The following is a 19,245-nucleotide window of genomic DNA, read 5'->3' as shown; positions in this document are numbered from 1 at the left end:
ACTAGTTAAGAACTGCCACATTGCTCTGAAGTAAACATGTAAAGTCATCAAACTCAGCTCCACCTGTTTGTGTTGCAGTCTATTGAGATCTTTTTTTTTTTTACCTACTTTATTGTGTCATATATTATGGTTTTACCTTTCTGTAAAGTGTCGGAAAAAGGTGCGTTTTAATAAAATGTGTTTAATGTTATTTACAGACTACAGAATAGGATATGTTTATTTCATTATATGTTGCTTTTTTTTAACTTACCATTCTTATGGGACATTTTTTTCTTGCACGTATGTTTATCCTTTACTCCTCTCAATTACTAAGTGCATGTCCAGACCTGCGCTTGCATTTTCCAATATGTGGCATGCTAGATTACGGTCGTGTTTTTGTAGTTATCTCACTGAGGAAGCGATGAGGTTATGCAAAAGGTATTTTCAGTTCTTGTTTTGTCATTCAGAGACACAACCTGAAGGACCACATTTGCTTCATAGTCAAAAATAATAACTTTGTTGTCCCTACTTCTCCAGTCTCGCCGCGTAGTAGGTATGAAACTCTTTCTCTCCCTAGTTTTGACAGTCCAAACCTTGCACCTCAACTAGTCTCCCCTTCCAAGGTGAATGTTGACATTGGTTTTTATCCAAATAGGTAGCCTAGGGAGCTCGAAGGTGGTAATGAGAGCCAAGAAAACAGCCTGGCCCTGAGTCCTGACACCAAGACGCCTTTCTCATGAAACTAAATGAAAGTTCTTTCTATCCATGTCTTTCTCCATCTAACGCCCCGCCTTTTTTCCCCCGATGCATTAAATTTTGCACAGTAATTTATTTTCCTGCATTTTTGCATAAAGCTCTTATATGATCTGTGAATGTGGTATAAGAAGAAATTGCATTGTGATCAGATTTTTTTTTTCTTTTCTAGTCATGAAAACAACCATTATGATGTAGAGGTTACCATCATTTCCTTCTTTATCAGAATGATGAAGTCATAAAAATAAATTGGAGAATGCCATGAACTCCACGAGAACGGCTTGACTTTGATCGCCATTTACCAGGGGCTAACGAAATAATCAGGACAACTATCAAATCCTGAAGAATTTGGTGAAATTTAGCAATATGCAAGGCTTACAGTGTGTTAGTAAATGAAAATATAATTTAGAAAATACTCAACACTTTTATTTTATTTACTGAAAGTCCTAGTTTGGGGCTGTTAGTATTTTTCCAAATTTTTTTCTGATATTTCTGATAATTCCAATATTTTTCAGACCATTCAAAGAAACGGCGTAAAAAGAAAGATTGGTCACATTTAGCATTATACAAGGCTTACATTGGCCACGGTTACCTGATGTTTTTTAATTCAAAATTAGTTATTCTGAATTAAATCATTCGGAATTAAAGTGTTCTGCTTCGTGTTTACATGGAAATTGTAATTCCGCTTTAGGTCTGGAGGTTGGGAAGGCTCGGATTGGCCAGGGGGCGAACATGACGTATCGCGCCAATCAAGTCTATCGGGAGAAACACACAACAAACATTTTATTGTTGGCTGTAACACAGAAGACCACACATGAGAACTGTTCTCACCTTATTTTGACATTTCAACACAACGTCAGAAATCGATTATCACACAAATCATAAACGCTCAAGTAATCGAAGCAGTACTTCAGCTGCGAGGTTACAACACTGATAAACCGTGCACTGTTGACTTGTCTGCTTTCAAAGTGTGTGTTTGTGTGTTTTGGTTAGAGTTCAGGAGGGATCGCAGGAAAGAGGAACAGATGTGCGCTGTATTGTGACTGTGTGCGTGGACGGACGGGGACCAGGTGCAGCCTTTGTCTCTTCAGCATTTAAGTCCACTCACTGGCTTTCAGCTGCCTCGTGCCTCCCCACCCCTCCCCTCTGTGCTCTACCCCCCGCCCCCTCCCTCTGGTTGGAGGGAAGGCATGTGTGTGTGTGTGTGTGTAAGCTGAGCTGCAATAGTTAGAGGAGGCTTCAGCAGTCCTCTCCCCCCGCCCCCACCCATCCATCCTCCCTCCTGTGCCTCACAGGTGACTGTTGTGGAGGTCCCAGCTGGCTAACTCTTGGCTGATTAAATCCGTATGGTGCAGGAGGACTGAAGAGAACCTGGTTCATGTTTCAGATTTGTCCATCTTTTATTATATCGTATACTGAGGATATCAGTGTTTTATACTCAGGCTTTAGTTTGGACCACTGGCTTTTATCAAAGTATTGGCGAGGGGGGCCGAGTTACGAGGTATTAGAAGCTCTTACGAAACGTAAAATTTAAGAGGAGTGTCTGCTGCTTGTTTTTCTTTGTTACATTAATTGAAAACAGTCACAAACAAAAGAATAATAGCAGCTCTGGGTTTTTTTTCCTTTCAACTTGGCATTATATGAACCTGTTTTTGTCTTTGTAAAAGCAATGTTGCTTTAAACTGCTAAACTCTGTCCAGAGGAATAAAACCACAATGGATTTAATCAGTGTACCAACATTAAATCACCTTTTAAAGAGTTAGTTGTCATGGCTAAACTTTAACTTCATCTTCTTTTAGGTCAAAGAAATAAATACATACAGCACCAGTCTGAAGTCACAGTAAATATTACCGCATGAACATATTAACACGTTAATATACAAAACTGTACAGGTACAATTTTAACAAACCTAAATATTTTCAGTTACAAATTAGAAAGTCACAGTCTGTTGGTATTGAGAAACCACAATTCAGGATTTTGTTTTTGCAAAGTTTTGTAAATTTTTTAATATACCGTAGATGTTTTTTTCTCAACAGTTTTTTTCCCTCCCTTCATTTAGAAAGTGTGAAAACACCTTTAGGTCAACATTTGTTAACATTTAAAGCACAGATATAGCTAAACAACAAAGAAAACTGTAAAAAAATAACGCATTTCTAAACTTTTATGCAGATAAGAGTTCAATGCCAAGTGACTTATTATTGTTATTGTTAATAAATGTAGTCCAAGCTCTTCAGAGCACAATAATTCCTTCAAAATAAAGCTCACATTTTAATTATCTTGGTTTTACTAAACTAAAATAAGCAAGCAGGCAAGTTTAAGAATCGCCGTTGTTGTTGGGTTGACTTGTCTTTTTGCAGCATTGGTTAAGAGTGTGGGAGTATTGCTCATGCTTTGAATTATCTTTTAGCTCAGTGATAAATATGTCGTGTCTGCGTTAGATCTTCTCTCACCTCATCTACAGTGACAAGGCAGAGATAGCACGAGTGCACACACATGTCTGCCCGACAGCTGCAAACTGTTGATTTAGAGTTTGGACCTTTAGAGTTAGCAGTTAACGCAATAATAATAACCTACAACACTGAACACTGTTGAATCCCATTCGTTAATTTGTGATTTAGTTGAATTTTTTTTATCGTAGAATGTCCATTTTAATTCTATTAAATGAGGTGTGAGTTGCAAAGTTTTCATTTTACTGTAAAAATTTGATTCAAGAAGAAAAACTCATCATTAGCAGCCATATTTTTGCTGCTCTATCAAATGCTTTTTCTGATTTTTTGAAACCTCATTCTGAAAGCTCACCTGCAGAGGTTGGGGTAATTAATACTGAATGGATTGTGTGATGCAGATGAGTGTCACCTGAAGCTAAACAAACAAGGAGCACCTGGTTGGCAACAAGCAAGGCATGAACACACACTGACTTATGGTGTCCTCTCTGACACTGTGATAACAAATGGTAAAGTAAGTGAATATGTAAAGTCAATGAAACATTTCTTTTGTCTTTTTGTGAAAGCGGATCATAATTTATTGAGAAGTAGGGCAATACTGCTATGTTTGCATTAGTGTATTCCAGTTTAATCTTGTTGATGTGGGATACTTGTGTACCTTTCCCTTGTTTCTTCTTCAGTCCAAGGGCGACAGGTGGCATCGAGAACTAGACAAACACATCCTCCACGACCGTATTCACCCTAGCTAACATTAAAGCACTTAGACCATGTACGTTACTTTTCATTGCTGCTAGGACAGCTGCCACCCCCTGGCAGTCGCAGTCCTTCTACCATGAACTCAGGTGTTTGGTGAGTCAGATTAAGCCATCCAGCTATGAGCAGTGTGTAATTGATAAATGCAATTCTCTGTGGGTTGGCAACAATACATGGCACATGCAGCTGAGGTCTCTTGTTGAGGCCATTACCTCTGGCACATGGAACAACAGAACATCTTAAGATGACAATGAACACAGCTGCAACCTAATTTCACAGATTCATTCAGAATCGGGTCGGAGATTGAGGCGAACATGGAAATTTGTCACCGTCTTGCGTGTTTATGCAATTTACCATTGCAGTGGTAAATTGTCAATTGGCTGTCAATTGGACAAGAAACCACTTAGTCCCAGTCTTACTGCCAGCAGAGAACTGTGATAGTGTGTAGACAAAACAGCAAAAAACCTTGTGAATGCATTTTCACACAAATTGTCCAAATCGCAGTTCATGTGAATCCATTCAGAAAGTTGTTTACATGGAAACAGTAATGACACAAAGGCCATATGTCCTGTGAATCTCATTATTGAGATGTCAGTGTAATTTCCTGGCTACGGGTGAAGTATTTGGAGTTTAAGTGTGTTTGCGTGTACGTGTGTGTGCGTGCGCGTGCGTGCGTGTAGGCTTTGAAGGCTCCTTCCTGTGGTGCAGTAGTAGACCATGCAATCCGGTGGGTATCAAATGCCCAAAATGTCTCAACGGATCCCTCCTCCCTTCTCCGTATTGTGAACAGGTGGAAAAGGAAGGAGATTAATTGCAAAACAGGCTGAGAATATGCTGAAGTAAAAACGTTCAAATGTGTTATTCAGTCGTTGTCTAAGAAAGCTTTTACTTGTTTCTTTTTTTTCACTCCATGGAAAAAAGTGTATTCATCCAACAGTCTTTTAGGTTTCCCGCCGACAGCTTAAATCTTCACACACAGGCCTTTATAAACTACGACCCGGTGGCTCAAGGCGGTGCAGAGTTCATAGCTGTGAAAAAGATATAAAGAGCGCTATTGAAGGTAAAGCCCTAAAACCATGAAACTGCATTTAAAAGGCTGCTCTCAGTTGACCCATGACCTGTGAGACTGCGCTTGTCTATTAATCGTCAATTCTCGAAGCAGTTAGAAGAGTCTGATCCACTCTAAATGGAGACGGGACCCGGGCGTCATGGATCTCCGGGAGACAAAGGCGGCTTCTGATCCCACATTTTGCCTTCACCACACCCCCCGTTGCACTCTCCATACCCCCTTATCTGGTGGTCTCATTCATCGTCAATAGCATATTGAGAAGTTGCGTTTAACATTCAAAAGCTTTGCCGATCTTGTTAGTAAAGCGTGAAATAGCCCCGTCCTTTTCTGTCTGTGTCTGTCCTTTCTTTTCTCTGCCCCCCATTTGCTGAGGAGCTCAATGAGAAGGCATTCTACTCCCACACAATAGACTTCTTCAGCATTTCTTCTGTTATTGATCTGAATGGGCGAGAGTGAGGGTCTAAACTTTAGACATCTGGTCCTTTTGAAGGGGGCCAGGGCAGTTGATGCCCTCTGCAGAATGTGCTGCGTGATGTAAGTGGAATGTGAATGGTGCTTTGTTTTTTTGTTTTGCTAGTTTTGAGCATTAGACATTAAGACACCGCACTGTTTTAAGTGCCGGGGTAAATGGGAAGGTTAGAGCAACCTTTCTGTGTTCTTTCTGTTTCTCATTTTCATCACATGAAAGCTTCGAAGACTGTTTGTTGTTTTGAATGGAGAAAAAAGTCTTCATTTCTATAGAAAAACATCTGCTGCTGTAATGACTCCATATACAGATTGTCTATCAGTACATGTGCGGTTGGATGTGAGCAGTAAAAACCTGGGTTGAATTATCCTTCTGTGATTTTGCACAGAGGACAACAACATTTTGAAATTGCTCTGGTTTCTGGCCCACAACTGACCTCTTTCAACTTCCTCTGCAGACAGTAGAGAGAAGAAGAGCCCTGCCATGCCCGGTTCTCCTGTGGATGCTAAGACTCATTCCAGATCAGCCCCCAGCAGCAGCGCCAGTTCCATGATGCCACCCCTGCCCTCCATCAACCCCAGTGGCCCTCGTCCGGCCTCATTTTCCTCCACCACACGTAAGTATTTTAATAGTTCTCTATGCATTGATCTTAAAGACTTCACATTTCTCATAAAATCCTCATGATTTGACACCTCTTCTCTCCAGTGACCAATGGGAATCATCATTCCCCGCCAACCCTGAACGCAGTCCCGTCTCCACCGCAGCGCTACAGCAACGGACCTTCGTCATCCTCGTCATCATCCTTGGCGAACCAGCAGCTGCCGGCCACCTGTGGGGCTCGCCAGCTGAGCAAGCTGAAGCGTTTCCTGACCACGCTGCAACAGTTTGGCAACGACATTTCTCCTGAGATGGGAGACAGCGTTCGAAGCCTCGTACTCGCCCTCGTGGTAAGTTCTTGGTTCGCCACGTGTTAGATGAGGAAAAGGATCAAATCTTGCAGACGCAGTTTTTTTAAGCATCATTTTCTCTTTGCAGAATTCCACAGTTACGATTGAGGAGTTTCACTCGCGGCTTCATGAGGCGACCAACTTTCCATTACGGCCTTTTGTTATTCCTTTTCTCAAGGTAAATGTCCTACTTGATATTATTGCAGTGTGTAATACTGAGCAGTCTTACATAATATGTAAGACCAGTTATTCATTGGTCAGTAATAAAACTTCAAAGTAAAAGGGATTGCCAAATAGGTTACCTAAAAGTCACCTAGGAATCTGAGTAATTGCAGCTTTAGATTTGAGGGAATACAAGTATCACTAAATTGCGTACTTTGCGCATTTCACATAAACTTAAGTGAGTGATGTAACTCAATAAATGGTGTGGAAAAAGTGTAAAGTAACTTCTAGTTGACAATCATAAGATGAGTGTATATTCAACAGTCTCCTGAGCTCCTTTGTAAGCAGGGGGGTCTGAAGGAGTTTACTTTTGAAGGAGCTTTCCACAGTAAAGTTGCTCATAAATCTTCAGTTGGTTGTAGCGCAGTACGGTACTTGTCAAAGAAGCTGAAATCTCTTTTTCCACTCTTGGCTCTGACACTGCTTTCTGACCCTCTAGTCTGTCTACCAGAGTTGAGACTCAAACTCCTGTCCCCTGCCCTTTCTACTTTTTGCGAAATTGTGTGGGGTGCCCACAATTTAAATGCTACTCTTGTTGAGAGTCAAGACGGAGAGGGACTGATGAGACTACATCTGCGAGGAAGTGGAAAATGAAGAGGAACAAAGGGAAAGTTAGAAGTCGGAAGTGTGAAACATGCCTATAAAGTGCTGCCTCCTCTTGTTTTTATGGTATACGGTGGACCATATGGAGCTGCTGTCCTGTTAAAAGAGCATTCAGCTGCCAGGGTGCCTCCGATCTTGCATCCGCCCCACTGAACCCCTGAAAGCTCTGTGCTCCACTGACACACACACACACACATACACAGCACATGTGTCCGCTAACTGGGGCCCCAGGGAACGAACGGATGCAGAGGAGCATAGGCAAACAGACTGTTAAAGCTGGAACTTCAGCATCTTTGGGGAAAAAACGTGTTTGCTTCAGCTAACAAAGACAATTGAAGAAAACGTCAATTGGAAACGAGTAGAGGTTTTTCAGATTTGGCTGGATGGATGTTAAAAGGTGTAAAAAACTAGGAACTTGCACGGTTAGTTGGGTAAAGAACTCAAAAGAGGCATAGAAGGAGTGTTGTAATTGCAAACACATTGAAGCCTGGTGTCGGTTAAGACGAGATGGAAAAGTTTGTTGGAGACGAACACAGATTTAGCAACAAAACAAGAACTAAGGACAACTTATTTTGTTTCTGTTCTTTTTTTAAAACCCATTTGGTATTCTGCATTTGTGGTGGCACTTACTCATGTCTTGTGGGTTGTAGTTGGTAAAAACAGCAGCACCAGGTTATAAACCCAGTCATTTTATTTGAGGCAGCCACAGAGCAACACCCACATTGATTCCAGAGCCAGACCTCCAGGAGTCATTACCCCCCTTCAAAACCTTCTGCACTGTCTCTTAGCTTGTCTCAGACACTTCTGGACTCTCCAGATTTCTCTCTTTGGTCTTCCAGGGCATACTGATTCACTTTCTGTCTGCCCCATCTCTCTAAACAATAATGTATAGCAGAGGTGGGCAACTTTTATTACAGTGGGGCAACAAAAGTGATTTTCTGATCCGAGGGCCACATTATCAACATTCATGTCAGCATTTAGAATAATGACCAATCTGAGCATTAATACAGGAAAGAACAACACGTTTGTGTTGTCATTTTATGTGTTTTTGGTGTAATTTATGGTTTTGATTTGTTTAGTTTTTTTTGTGGTTGTTTTGGGTCATTTTTGTTCTTATTTTACGCTTTCTGTTGTGTGTTTTTATGTGTTTTTTAAGTCACTTAGTGCATTGTCCTCTCATTTCCTTTGTTTTTTTGTTGTTTTGTGTGTTCATGAATCAATTTGTGTATTTTTGTTGTCATTTTGTGATTTTAGAGACATTTTTTGTGTATTTGTTTTGTGTTTTTGTTGTTGTTTTGGAATTTTATATATTTTCTCTCATTTGGTGTATGTTTTTGTTGTTGTTGTTGTTGCCGTTGTGTGTTTTTGGAGTCATTATGTGTATTTATGTTGTCTCGTGTATATTTCTGTAATTTTGTATGTTTTTTACTCATTTTGTGCATTTACTTTAGGGGCCACTCAAAATTAGAGCAAGGGCTGCCAGTTGCCCATGTCTAGTCTAAATCATAGCAAATATTCAACATATTCTAAGAACTGAAGTTTCTGTAAATCAGCACAAGTGAATATTTCTTCTGACTAGTGCTTTTCTGTGAATTGGTTTCGAAACTCACATGTAATGTTTTGTCTTTTGCCAGGCCAACTTACCACTCTTACAAAGAGAGCTGCTCCACTGTGCACGTGCAGCCAAACAGACCCCAGCCCAGTACCTGTCGCAGCACGAACACCTCCTGTTGAGCACCTCCACCCTGGCGTCCTCCCCGGACTCCTCGGAGCTGCTGATGGATCCTCCTGAAGCAGGAACCAAGAGACACAGTCCCAGCAGGTTAGTTAGAAGCGTATGTGTGTGTGTGCGCGCACGCGTGTGCTTCCTGTTTAACTGGGTGAAAATCAACATCATTAGAGAGATAACTGTCTGCTACGTCTTCCTTAGGGCCAAAGAGAACGGTGTACACGAGCGCCCACCGCCAGCCATGGAGCCTGCATCGAAGCGTATTTGCACCATAAGTCCCGCCCCGCGGCACAGCCCCGCCCACCCGCTGCCCCTCACTGCCCAGCTGCACCCCACGCCCCCACCTTTGCAACACTACGCTCTGGACGACATCGCAGCACCACACATCCTTCACCGCGAGCATAGCCAACGCGTGCTGGAGATCCGCGACCTCAAAGATCGACCCAGAGTACCTGGTATGTAACACAAATGTATGACTGGAAAGCTTCTGTTAGAGAAGTGGTTCCCGAGCTTTTCACAGTCCCGTACCCCTTTAGACATTAAACCTGAAGCCATGTGCCCCCTACTTCTGCATAGAATTGAGTAAAAAACTCGATTTAATGATCTTGAATCGATTTCATTGAAGTTTTCCAAAATCGATTCATACAGTAGGTGCTGAAATCAATATTTTTCGAATCAGACAATCACATTTTTGTGGCCCCGCTGTGATAAAACTTGCCCACCTCTGGTCTAAATGTTGATCTTGTCTCTGTGGTGCAAAGTGTTTAAATGATAAAATGTGAAGTAACTCTCTAACCTGAAACGGATCCATACAAACGGATGCATGCACACATCATGTTATTAAAGCAGTAATGGGTGGTCTGTGTGTTTGTATAGCTAAGCTCAGTATTTCCTTGGAATACACATGTGTGTGTATAAACAGAGCCACACTGTCCCTCGCTGGGGGAGGCCTGGATCTACTCTGGTGCATATCCAGCCGCCAATCGGGGCTTGTCAGCACTGGGTGGAAGCAGCAGTAGCTTGTGGACATTAAAACATAGACACACACACACGTACATGCATGCACAGCACCTTGATATGTTCATGGTAAGAGGTGCTGTGTTTACGAGGCCTCGGTCCCTTGTCTGACAGCCTCCCGCCCGCCTGCCGCCACTTAACTTACAGGCTCCCACACACACATAAACACACCAGTCACACACACACACACACACTCATGGCTTTGAACTGTTTGAAAGCTAATGAGAAGCAGAAGTTGAGATGATGCTGGTGAAAAGCAACGTGTGTGTGTGTGTGTGAGAGATTATTAGCATTCTATTCAGTGTGCAAGTGGCCTCTTGTTGGCTACTCCTTAGCCTGTTTAATGAGATAGTGGTTTGGTTCATTGTGGGATGTTTACAGAGTGCGTGTCTGTGTATGAACATCCTAATGCTGTGTGTTAGCATAGCGACAAATAGCAAGACGTTGTTGCATTGCTTCTAATTGTATCTTGTTTTTATTGCTAAAGATGTTCAATAATGCCAAAGATAACGTGTAATGATTGATCAGAACCGTGTGTGTGTGTGTGTGCGTGTGTATGGTTCACAGTGAGTGTCAGAGCGGCTGGTTATGTTTAAAAGTGGAGCCACTCCACTCAGCCTGAGTGTCTCCCTACTGGAATGCTGTGAGCTCCAGTAGGGGAGGTGTGTGTGTGTGTGTGTGTGTGTGTGTGTGTGTGTGTGTGTGTGTGTGTGTGTGTGTGTGTGTGTGTGTGTGTGTGTGTGTGTGTGTGTGTGTGTGTGTGTGTGTGTGTGTGTGTGTGTGTGTGTGTGTGTGTGTGTGTGTGTGTGTGTGTGTGTGTGTGTTGGTGTGTGTGTGTGTGTGTGGTGCGTGCGCGCGCGCGTGCGTGCGTGCGGTAGGGGGGTTTGACAGCTGACTTCCAGATGTGCGCCGTCTCTGGGTGCTCTGAGCATCTGTTTTGCGTCTTTGTTTTTTTCTTTTTCTTTTCCTCTCTTCACCTTTGTTCTCTCTACCCCTCCATCTCCTCTGTATCGTTGGTTATCGTCACGCTTTAGCTCAGTGTCTCCCCGTCACTCCTAATTCTTAATGTAGCCATGAATAGGCCTAACGTTTGGATAGCTTATCTGCTAGCATGTGAGGGAAATGTAAACAACGTAGTGCTGGGAGGTTCCCTCTCAAACTTACCATATAGACTTAAAAACACAACTTCATCTTTATTTCTTTTTTCCCCCTTTTTTATTTATTTATTTTTCTTCTTTGATTTTTTTTTTGTTAAAAATTCTCTTTTTCCCCCTCATTTTTTCTCTTTTTTTCATTAAAAAATTAATTTTTTCCCCTTTTTTTCTTATTCTTTTTTTCATCTTTACATTAGGTAAAATCTAAATCTAACTGTCTTGTATTTGATTCAGGCACTAACGGAGGGTACCGAGAGGAGCCAGTGGATCACAGACTGACAGACAGAGAGTGGGCTGACGAATGGAGGCATTTGGATCATGTAAGTTAGCCCAAAGACAGACTCTTCAGCTGCTGATTTGTGTGATACACAACATTTGTTGTTGTTTCACTGCATTCTTTGACAGAGGTGAAGGTACATCAGTACCACAGTATGAGTAGAAAATATGTACGTTTGCATTTTTCAAAAAAGTCTCCAGTTTGATATATTCACTGAAAAAGCTTCTTTTCCTGTTGTTTCCAGGTGTTGAACTGTATTGTCGACATGGTGGAGAAAACGCGGCGGTCTGTGAGCGTGCTCAGACGATGCCAGGAGTCGGACCGCGAGGAGCTGAACTACTGGAGGAGACGATCCAGCGAACAAGAAGACCCTCGTAAAGGAGGCTCGGGGTCTGCTCCTTTTTCCAAAGCACACAGTCCTCACTCAGCAGAGTCAGGTGAGTCACTACAGATGTTCAAACAGACAGAAAACATATCTATTAAAGTGATAGGTTTCATCATCTTTGTATCTTTTTTATTTGGAGCTCGAGCCATTGCTCCTCTTGCTGGAGTCCACACCCAATACAGTTGTCTCATTAGTGCAGTATACAATTACATGTAACACATCACAGAAACAAAGCAAACAACAACTAAAACTATTTACAAAACAAACCAAAAACAACATTCATACAGTCGGACCTATAGTAGTTCCAATTAACAATTCCTCCAACATGTGGCTTTTAACATCAGATGATTGATTATTTAGCCATATACATTGTACCAAACAGCTACAGTTGGTTCACAACGCTGCAACTCGGGTCTTAACCACAACAAAAAGGTCAGAACACATTACTCTAGTTTTAAATCTTTACACTTGCTCCCAGTCAGCCTCAGAATAGACTTTAAAGTTCTGTTGCTGGTGTATAAATCTGTGAATGGGTTTAGGTCCAGAATACATCAGTGAGATGTTAGTCAGATATGAGCCCAGCTGGTCTCTCAGATCTATAGACACAGATCAGATAGTGGAGCCTTGAGTTCACATCAAAGGATTTTAAAGTCCGTGTAAAGCAGAAATAAATTTGTGTTATGACTTTGTTACATCACAGAAACGTGTCATTGATCACTGAGCCAAATTTGAAAGATGAAAAAAATTGCTAAGTATATAAAATTAGGTCTCAAAATCATGGAAAAACAAGCACTTCTCTCTGCTCTGAGACACTGGGGGAGTGTCAGTTAGAGGCGCTGGAATGACGCCCACACGTGGGAAGGGCGCCGCCTCCTTACTATATATCTATAGGAGAGAGCAGTGTGAAAGCTGCTCCAGTGTCAATTGTGCATCCAAAAGTGCTCGGATCGGGCCAAACAAGATGTCAGCAGAAAGGTCTGCTTCGCCCGAGTCCTGATATGTGCATCCCTCCTGGGTAGAGTCAAAACTGCGCCCACTAGAGGCAAACAACAAAATCGTGGTGTTTAAACGTGCTCATTTTATAGAAAATGTGGCACCGGCGTTGTTTTCGGCTAGGGGCCGAATTATGTCCGCTGGAGGCCGTGGAAGTTTGGTGTGCTTCAGCAGCAGGATTAGGTTTATGCTAATGATGGCTCTGTTACGTGACGCGGCTAGGATTTCTGACCCGCCCATTAAATCCGGAACACAGAAATTGGAAATACAGTTTTTGAAGCCTGGCTCCACAATTACATTATAAATGATTGAATGGCTTTGTACATGTGTTAAGGAATATATTCATGACCTATTTAATGTGTCCAGAAGAAAATAGTGAATTTGCTTTACACGGTCTTTAAATGTTTTTTTGCTGCCGATTTTAATGTTCTAATGTTTTAATGTTCTGTTGAATGTTTTCTGTTGCACTTTTTGATCATGTAAAGCACATTGAGTTGCCTTGTGTATGAAATGCGTTATACAAATAGTTTTGCCTTGCCTTACATTTAAATATATATACATTTACAATATATCAATATACATTTACAGTTATTTATCAATATACATATACATCATCCAAGTAATGTTTTTTTGCTTATCAAAGAGGAGGATCATTCATCCTTATTTGTAGAGAACAAATAAAGGATTTTATTTGCAAGAGTCATAATCAAGCTAGAATTGAAAACAGATGAGTGTCTCAGACATGTAATCATTGGAAGTTGGCTCTGAGTCGAAGGTTAGATAAACAGTCCTCAGCCACGCCCACTTGTCTGGAGCCGTGTGTCTGCTCACGTCTCATGATAAACACGGAGGGAAGATGCATCTGTTTCATCCAGGTGATTTTATTATTGAACGTCCCTGCAGTAAAAGCCAAATCTCCATCCCTATCCAGTCTGCTGTGTACTAGCAGTGTTCCCTGTGTGTGCCAGCACTGCTATCCTCCTCCTGCTGCTCCACAGTCACAGACTGGTGCCAGCACTGGCCTCGGCCATATCGGCCACAGAAGGCCCGTCCTGCCGTCCTGCAGGCTCTGAGACCCAAAGCTGACAGAGTCGCCAGAGCCAGAGCGCCATCTGGGCCTCCAGCCGGAGAGCCAGGCTGCTCGCCTCGGCTTGAGCTGCTACAGTGGGAGTGGACTGAAGGCTTAGTGGGAGAGAAAATACAGGATGTAGTAACTGGAGTCAGTGATGGGAAGAAGAAAAGGAGCGAGAGCTACAGAATGTAGAGCAGGAATAAAAAGTCTAGGCTTGATCAACTGCACTGCATCATATTCAGTTCTCACACCATTAAACCAACATATACTGATATTCGGAGGTGAAAGTAACTGATTACAAGTACTCATGATACTGTAATTGAGTTGCTTTTACTTGTACATTTTTGAATATTTTTCTAAATAATTAATTTAACTTGAACTTAGGTGCAGTTTGCAACTTTCAGATCCCTCCCTCCCCGCTGGTCTCTTACCCTGCCTCCAAAGTCCCTCCATCAGAGGAGCTAACAAGCTAACGTGAAACCGACAGCAACATCACAGTCATGTAACATGCACTGACTAGTGCATATTATTGCAGCGCTTCTCTCTCTCAATGTGCACATACCAATCTAGCAGCAGCAGCAGCAACAACACAGTGTCACTCACAGCAGCCCACACAGAGGCTGCTGCGTGCACATGAACAACACATGCACTACAGAGTTTTAACAATTACAAATCAAATATCATGTAAATCAAGAAGCAGTAATTAGCTTTCAAGCAGAAAAGTCGCCTCCAAAAATATGGCGCTCCAGCCCCCGGAAAAGAGCAGGGTCTATGAGCAAAGGCTGTCAGACAGTCCATCAAACAGAATCCTGACTCTGATTAGTTCTTTTTGCTTGGTTGCGGTGCATTCTGGCAATCTGCCAAAGGCAGCAGGAGCAGCAGTTTTTTTTCACGCAAACTACTGGTTTCATGTAAGGCTGTCCTTACATAGTGACAGCTTTAGCAAATATGACAAAAAGTCACTTTTATAAGAGTTACGGACTGCACCTTTAAAGAGCAACTAAATCCCTGCTATCTCCTGACCTGCCACTAGGGAGGGTTTAGTTACTCTTTTAGTACGTTTTAAAAGAAGTAAAGTAATTTGTTACATTTCTACAACCAACTGTTACTAAGTAAACTATTATTATTATTTTTAAAATGATCAACGGACATTGTGAAACCACAAAAAAATTAAATGACCAGACAATAATTAAAAGCGTCACATCATAGCCGACCAGTCAGATTAAATGCAGTGCAGCGCGCCAAAACAGCATTAAATGCTGGTTATTTTCTAAGTTTTAGAGTTCATAAATTTAGCCTGAGAATTGTTTCATTTTGAATTGAACTCATTGGTCTATTTTTTTAAAGAATTGTACATTTTGACAAACTTTTTATTTTAAACTAAGGCCTTTGTGGAAAATAAATTAAGTTCCAATTGTGTAAGATTTGGTGTTTTTTTTTTTAAAGTTTATACATGAGATGTTTACTGTATGCAAGGGAAACGTGGCAAGATTTATTACCACAAATATAAACATGGGGGTGAAAGTAACTAGTAACTTTTACTTTGAGTATTATTTAATTGAGAAACTTTTTCTTCTTCATCTTTCTTGCTTATTGGCGTGTTGTAACCAACTTGAATAGGTGCATATCGCCACCTACTGTACATGTTTTATTTCATTATTTTCAACGACTACTAGTCCGAGCTACTTTTTACTTGTACTTGAGTATTTTATGTATGACGTACTTGTACTTTTTACACCTCAGCTGATAGTATTCATAACATATATCATTGTTAGTGTGAGCTAATGTGTCCTTTTTCCACTTTGTTCTACAGAGACACAAAGAGATTTTGCACCTCGTTCTGGTTCTGGTTCTGCATTCGTAACTGATGAGATTTGGAGAAAAGCAGGTAAGCTAATAATAAAAAAAAAAAAAAAAAACATAGTATCTGGTAGAACCTTTCAATAACTCTACAAAGCTACATGATTTTTGTTTAAATACTTTATGCGTGTGTATTCTATTCAACCAAAGTGAGCAAACCTTCCAATGTCATTCTCCTTTGATTCGCAGAAGAAGCAGTGAATGAAGTGAAGCGTCAGGCCATGGATGAGGTCCAGAAAGCCGTGGCCGAGGCAGAGCAGAAAGCCTTTGAGATGATCGCTGCTGAGAGGGCCAAGATGGATAAGACGCTGGCAGACGCAAAGAGGAAGGCAAAGGAGGACGCCATTATGGTCATTAATGAGCAGGAGGATTCCAGCGAGGTGAGAAGGAGAACTGGTGAAATGTTTTAAATGATGTTTTACATTTGATCTTTTAACTCACCATCTTAGCTGAATGACCATGTGGTGTTATATACATTAACCTTCTTATTTCTAAAGCACTTCAATTGTTTATCCACCACTTGGTTGTCTGAGAGACTTATTCACATATTTCCCATAAGAAAAGAAATCTAGGCATCTGGAAACATACACAATTACAAATAAAAAATGCACAAAAGGACAACAGAATGACACAAATAGTCTCCAAAAAACACATACTACATATATATATATATATATATATATATATATATATATATATATATATATATAAAAAATGACTGAAACACAAAATGACTCATAACATACAAAACGCAGAATGACAAGAAAATATTTAAAAAATACACATAATGATTCCAATACCACAAAAAATAAACACAAAATAATATATTTTGAACATATAACATTTGAAACACGAAAAATACACAGAATGACACAAAAATATACACAAAGCGACAACAGAAATATACAAAACAACAACCTGTGTTATTTTTTAGATTGGTCATTAGTCTAAACCAGTGTTTTTCAACCTTGGGGTTGACCCCATGTGTGGTCGCCTGGGGAAAAAAATGGGGTCGCCTGAAATGTCTACTAATAATAAGGTGAAATACTGGATAAAATTGTGTTTTTAAATTGTTTTAATTCATTACATTTTTATTTGTTAATTTTTATTTATCTATTTTGCACAATTTAAAAAACAATACCTAATATCACAGAAATGGAAACAGTGCAGGAAGAGGCAGAAAGTTCAAAGAGCTTAATTAACTGTTTTTCTCCAAATTAAAACACCACACACAATCTCAAACAACTGTATTGCTATACTTTCACTTTCTGCACTATAGATCTAGTTAAAATAAAATGCAGTATAAAAATATCTGAACTGGCATTTATTGTTACTTTGTGCACTGATACTGGCCACTCTGTATTTGTAACGCAAACACGATCAAAAAAACTCATTTTAGAGAAGAAAAAAAAGCGTCTGGGGCCGCCAGAAATTTGGAATATAGAAATTGGGTCACGACAAAAAAAAAGTTGGGAACCACTGGTCTAAACGTTGAGATGATGTTCTGATATTGTAGATGTTGGACGTATAGAATACTTACTGTCCACTCTATCTTCCCCTGCAGTGTTGCTGGAACTGTGGGCGTAAAGCTAGTGAGACGTGCAGCGGCTGCAACGCTGCTCGCTACTGCGGCTCCTTCTGCCAACACAAAGACTGGGAGAGACATCATCTTATCTGTAGTCCTGGACTTCAGGCTCAGCCCAAACCAGTTTCTGCAATCACTGCAAACAGATCCGCCACAGCTGGAGCGTCTCCTGTCGGTCTACCTGGGGCCAAAGCTACTGAATGTGGCCCTTTGGTCTCCAGTCCAGGTGCAGAGAAGACTTCAGTCCCGTCTCGTTCTTCCACACCGTCCACCCCTGCCTCGGCCCCAGAGACCAACGGACACTAAGAGAGGATTTAACTCTGCAGCATTAGGAAACTATTTGTGGGTTATGTTAGGATAACAGATTATTATTATTATTTTTTTATCCTACTCTTTGGCAGATAAAAGAAAAGGACATATTATGGAAGACTGTTTGAGTGATATGTCAACTGGGACTTTGGCTTTGGCAAGCAACAGAAGGACTCGTCTCAGATGCATCAGTTGGACGAACAGATCTCCCTAACAGATGGAAACGTGTTTCTCATCATCCAAAAAAGCCCAAAATCTGGGATCTGTGTGTGTGGGGAGAGGGAAACAAAAAAAAAACCACAACTAATGATGGATTTCAGTTCATCTTTGGCTACATGTAGAAAGTTATGAAAGGAAAGCGTTGAAACAAAGACTCTTCAGACTCTGATGTGTATACATTTTAGCTAAGGAGGTGGTGGGAAATGTAAACAGTGTAATAATAATTATAATAATAATAATAGTACCAGCTTCAAGCTTCACTTTTCATCCCGTAGAAAAGAACTGGTTCGATGTGTCGGCAGCTCCCCCCTTTGTAAAAAAAAAAAATAAATATTTGCTCTGCAACTTTTTTCGTCAGGATTTTATGTGTGTGTCTGTCGGTGAATAATTGTTGTTAACTATATTAATGTTTGTGTTAAAAAGCAATATGAAAAGGAAATGTTCAGGTATGTCACACGTTTCTGCGTCACCAAAGTGTTCCACATTCACTAAAGAAGAAGAGATTCATCGCCTGCAGTTGTTTGGTGAGAAAACTCGCTGAATAGACATAATAATAATAAGACGGTAACACGTTAGTCACTTTTTTACCTGATGTTTTTACCTCCAGGGTTGGTTTCCTGATCTGTGGTTACCGTGGTTACTGTTAATCAGAGAGCAGAGGAACCGGTGCAGATCATTAGCATCGAAGCATTAACTCTATAAATGCATTTGTTTACTTACCTCTGGATGTCAGGGTCAAAGGTCACTGCAAACTTTCTTTAAATAAAAAAAGAAGAGAAAATAGGGCTTTTTAAATATATCACCATTTAAAAAAAAATTAAAAATGTTGTTTTTCTACGTGTAAAAACATGTCTGTGCCATTGCCCTGTTACACTTTGTCTCACCGAGAATCTCAGGAGCAAAACTCTATTTGTATGTGTACAGATGTTGTGTCTCCGTTAGATTAAAGTTAGTGAGGATCTATGTTTTTTTAGTTCTCTGCGGTTACCATCGAATTGTTGTTGCTCTGTTTGCTGGACGAAGACTGTAAAATACTTTTGAGAGATTACTTTTATTTTTTGTGACCCACAGTTTTTTTTCCTCCCCCCCTCCTTTCATTCTTGTAACATGTTACTTTGTTAAGAGGCATAACTTTATCTGGAATACATATCTTTACCTAAAGTAAGAAATAAAGTAGTTGTGCTGGGTGAAGTTTTTTTTTTTCTTTTTTTTTTTCTGTGCTTCTATTTACAGGTAAAGCACGAGTCCAACTTGAATCATCATCATTGTGTAAATTAAACTCGATATTTGCAGGGGCTTAGAGTTTTTCCCAGTGCTTATATCACATGATTACAGTCATGTTTAAGAGTTGGGAAAACTTGAAATTATTACAAAATGTTTCTATTTTCCTGAAATTGTGACATATTTCC

The 19,245-nt window shown here is 40.6% G+C and overlaps 1 protein-coding gene across 1 annotated transcript; it reads left to right on the top strand.

Moving 5' to 3' along the window:
• The first annotated feature begins 5,897 nt into the window (after nucleotides 1–5,897).
• Nucleotides 5,898–17,951, top strand: LOC114463934 (protein CBFA2T2-like). The gene is made up of 10 exons (XM_028447831.1): nucleotides 5,898–6,080; nucleotides 6,170–6,411; nucleotides 6,500–6,589; nucleotides 8,871–9,058; nucleotides 9,167–9,420; nucleotides 11,371–11,456; nucleotides 11,658–11,850; nucleotides 15,677–15,751; nucleotides 15,913–16,103; nucleotides 17,288–17,951. Exons 1-10 carry the CDS (start codon nucleotides 5,948–5,950, stop codon nucleotides 17,612–17,614), a joined length of 1,779 nt encoding a protein of 592 aa, XP_028303632.1. The 5' UTR covers nucleotides 5,898–5,947; the 3' UTR covers nucleotides 17,615–17,951.
• The last annotated feature ends 1,294 nt before the right edge of the window (nucleotides 17,952–19,245 follow it).

The sequence above is a fragment of the Gouania willdenowi genome, chromosome 5, assembly GCF_900634775.1.
Source record: "Gouania willdenowi chromosome 5, fGouWil2.1, whole genome shotgun sequence".
In the NCBI taxonomy this organism is placed as follows: Eukaryota; Metazoa; Chordata; class Actinopteri; order Blenniiformes; family Gobiesocidae; genus Gouania; species Gouania willdenowi.
The sequence above is the reverse complement of the archived record's forward strand: the minus strand, read 5'-3'. Positions and strand labels throughout refer to the sequence as shown.

What these genes read in the sequence shown, in the direction of transcription:
- LOC114463934 (XM_028447831.1), top strand. Translation starts at nt 5,948, where the DNA reads ATGCCCGGTTCTCCTGTGGATGCTAAGACTCATTCCAGATCAGCCCCC. An exon ending in CTCATTTTCCTCCACCACAC is followed by an intron (nt 6,081 to 6,169) that starts GTAAGTATTTTA and finishes TCTTCTCTCCAG; the next exon opens with TGACCAATGGGAATCATCAT. An exon ending in AGCAGGAGGATTCCAGCGAG is followed by an intron (nt 16,104 to 17,287) that starts GTGAGAAGGAGA and finishes CTTCCCCTGCAG; the next exon opens with TGTTGCTGGAACTGTGGGCG.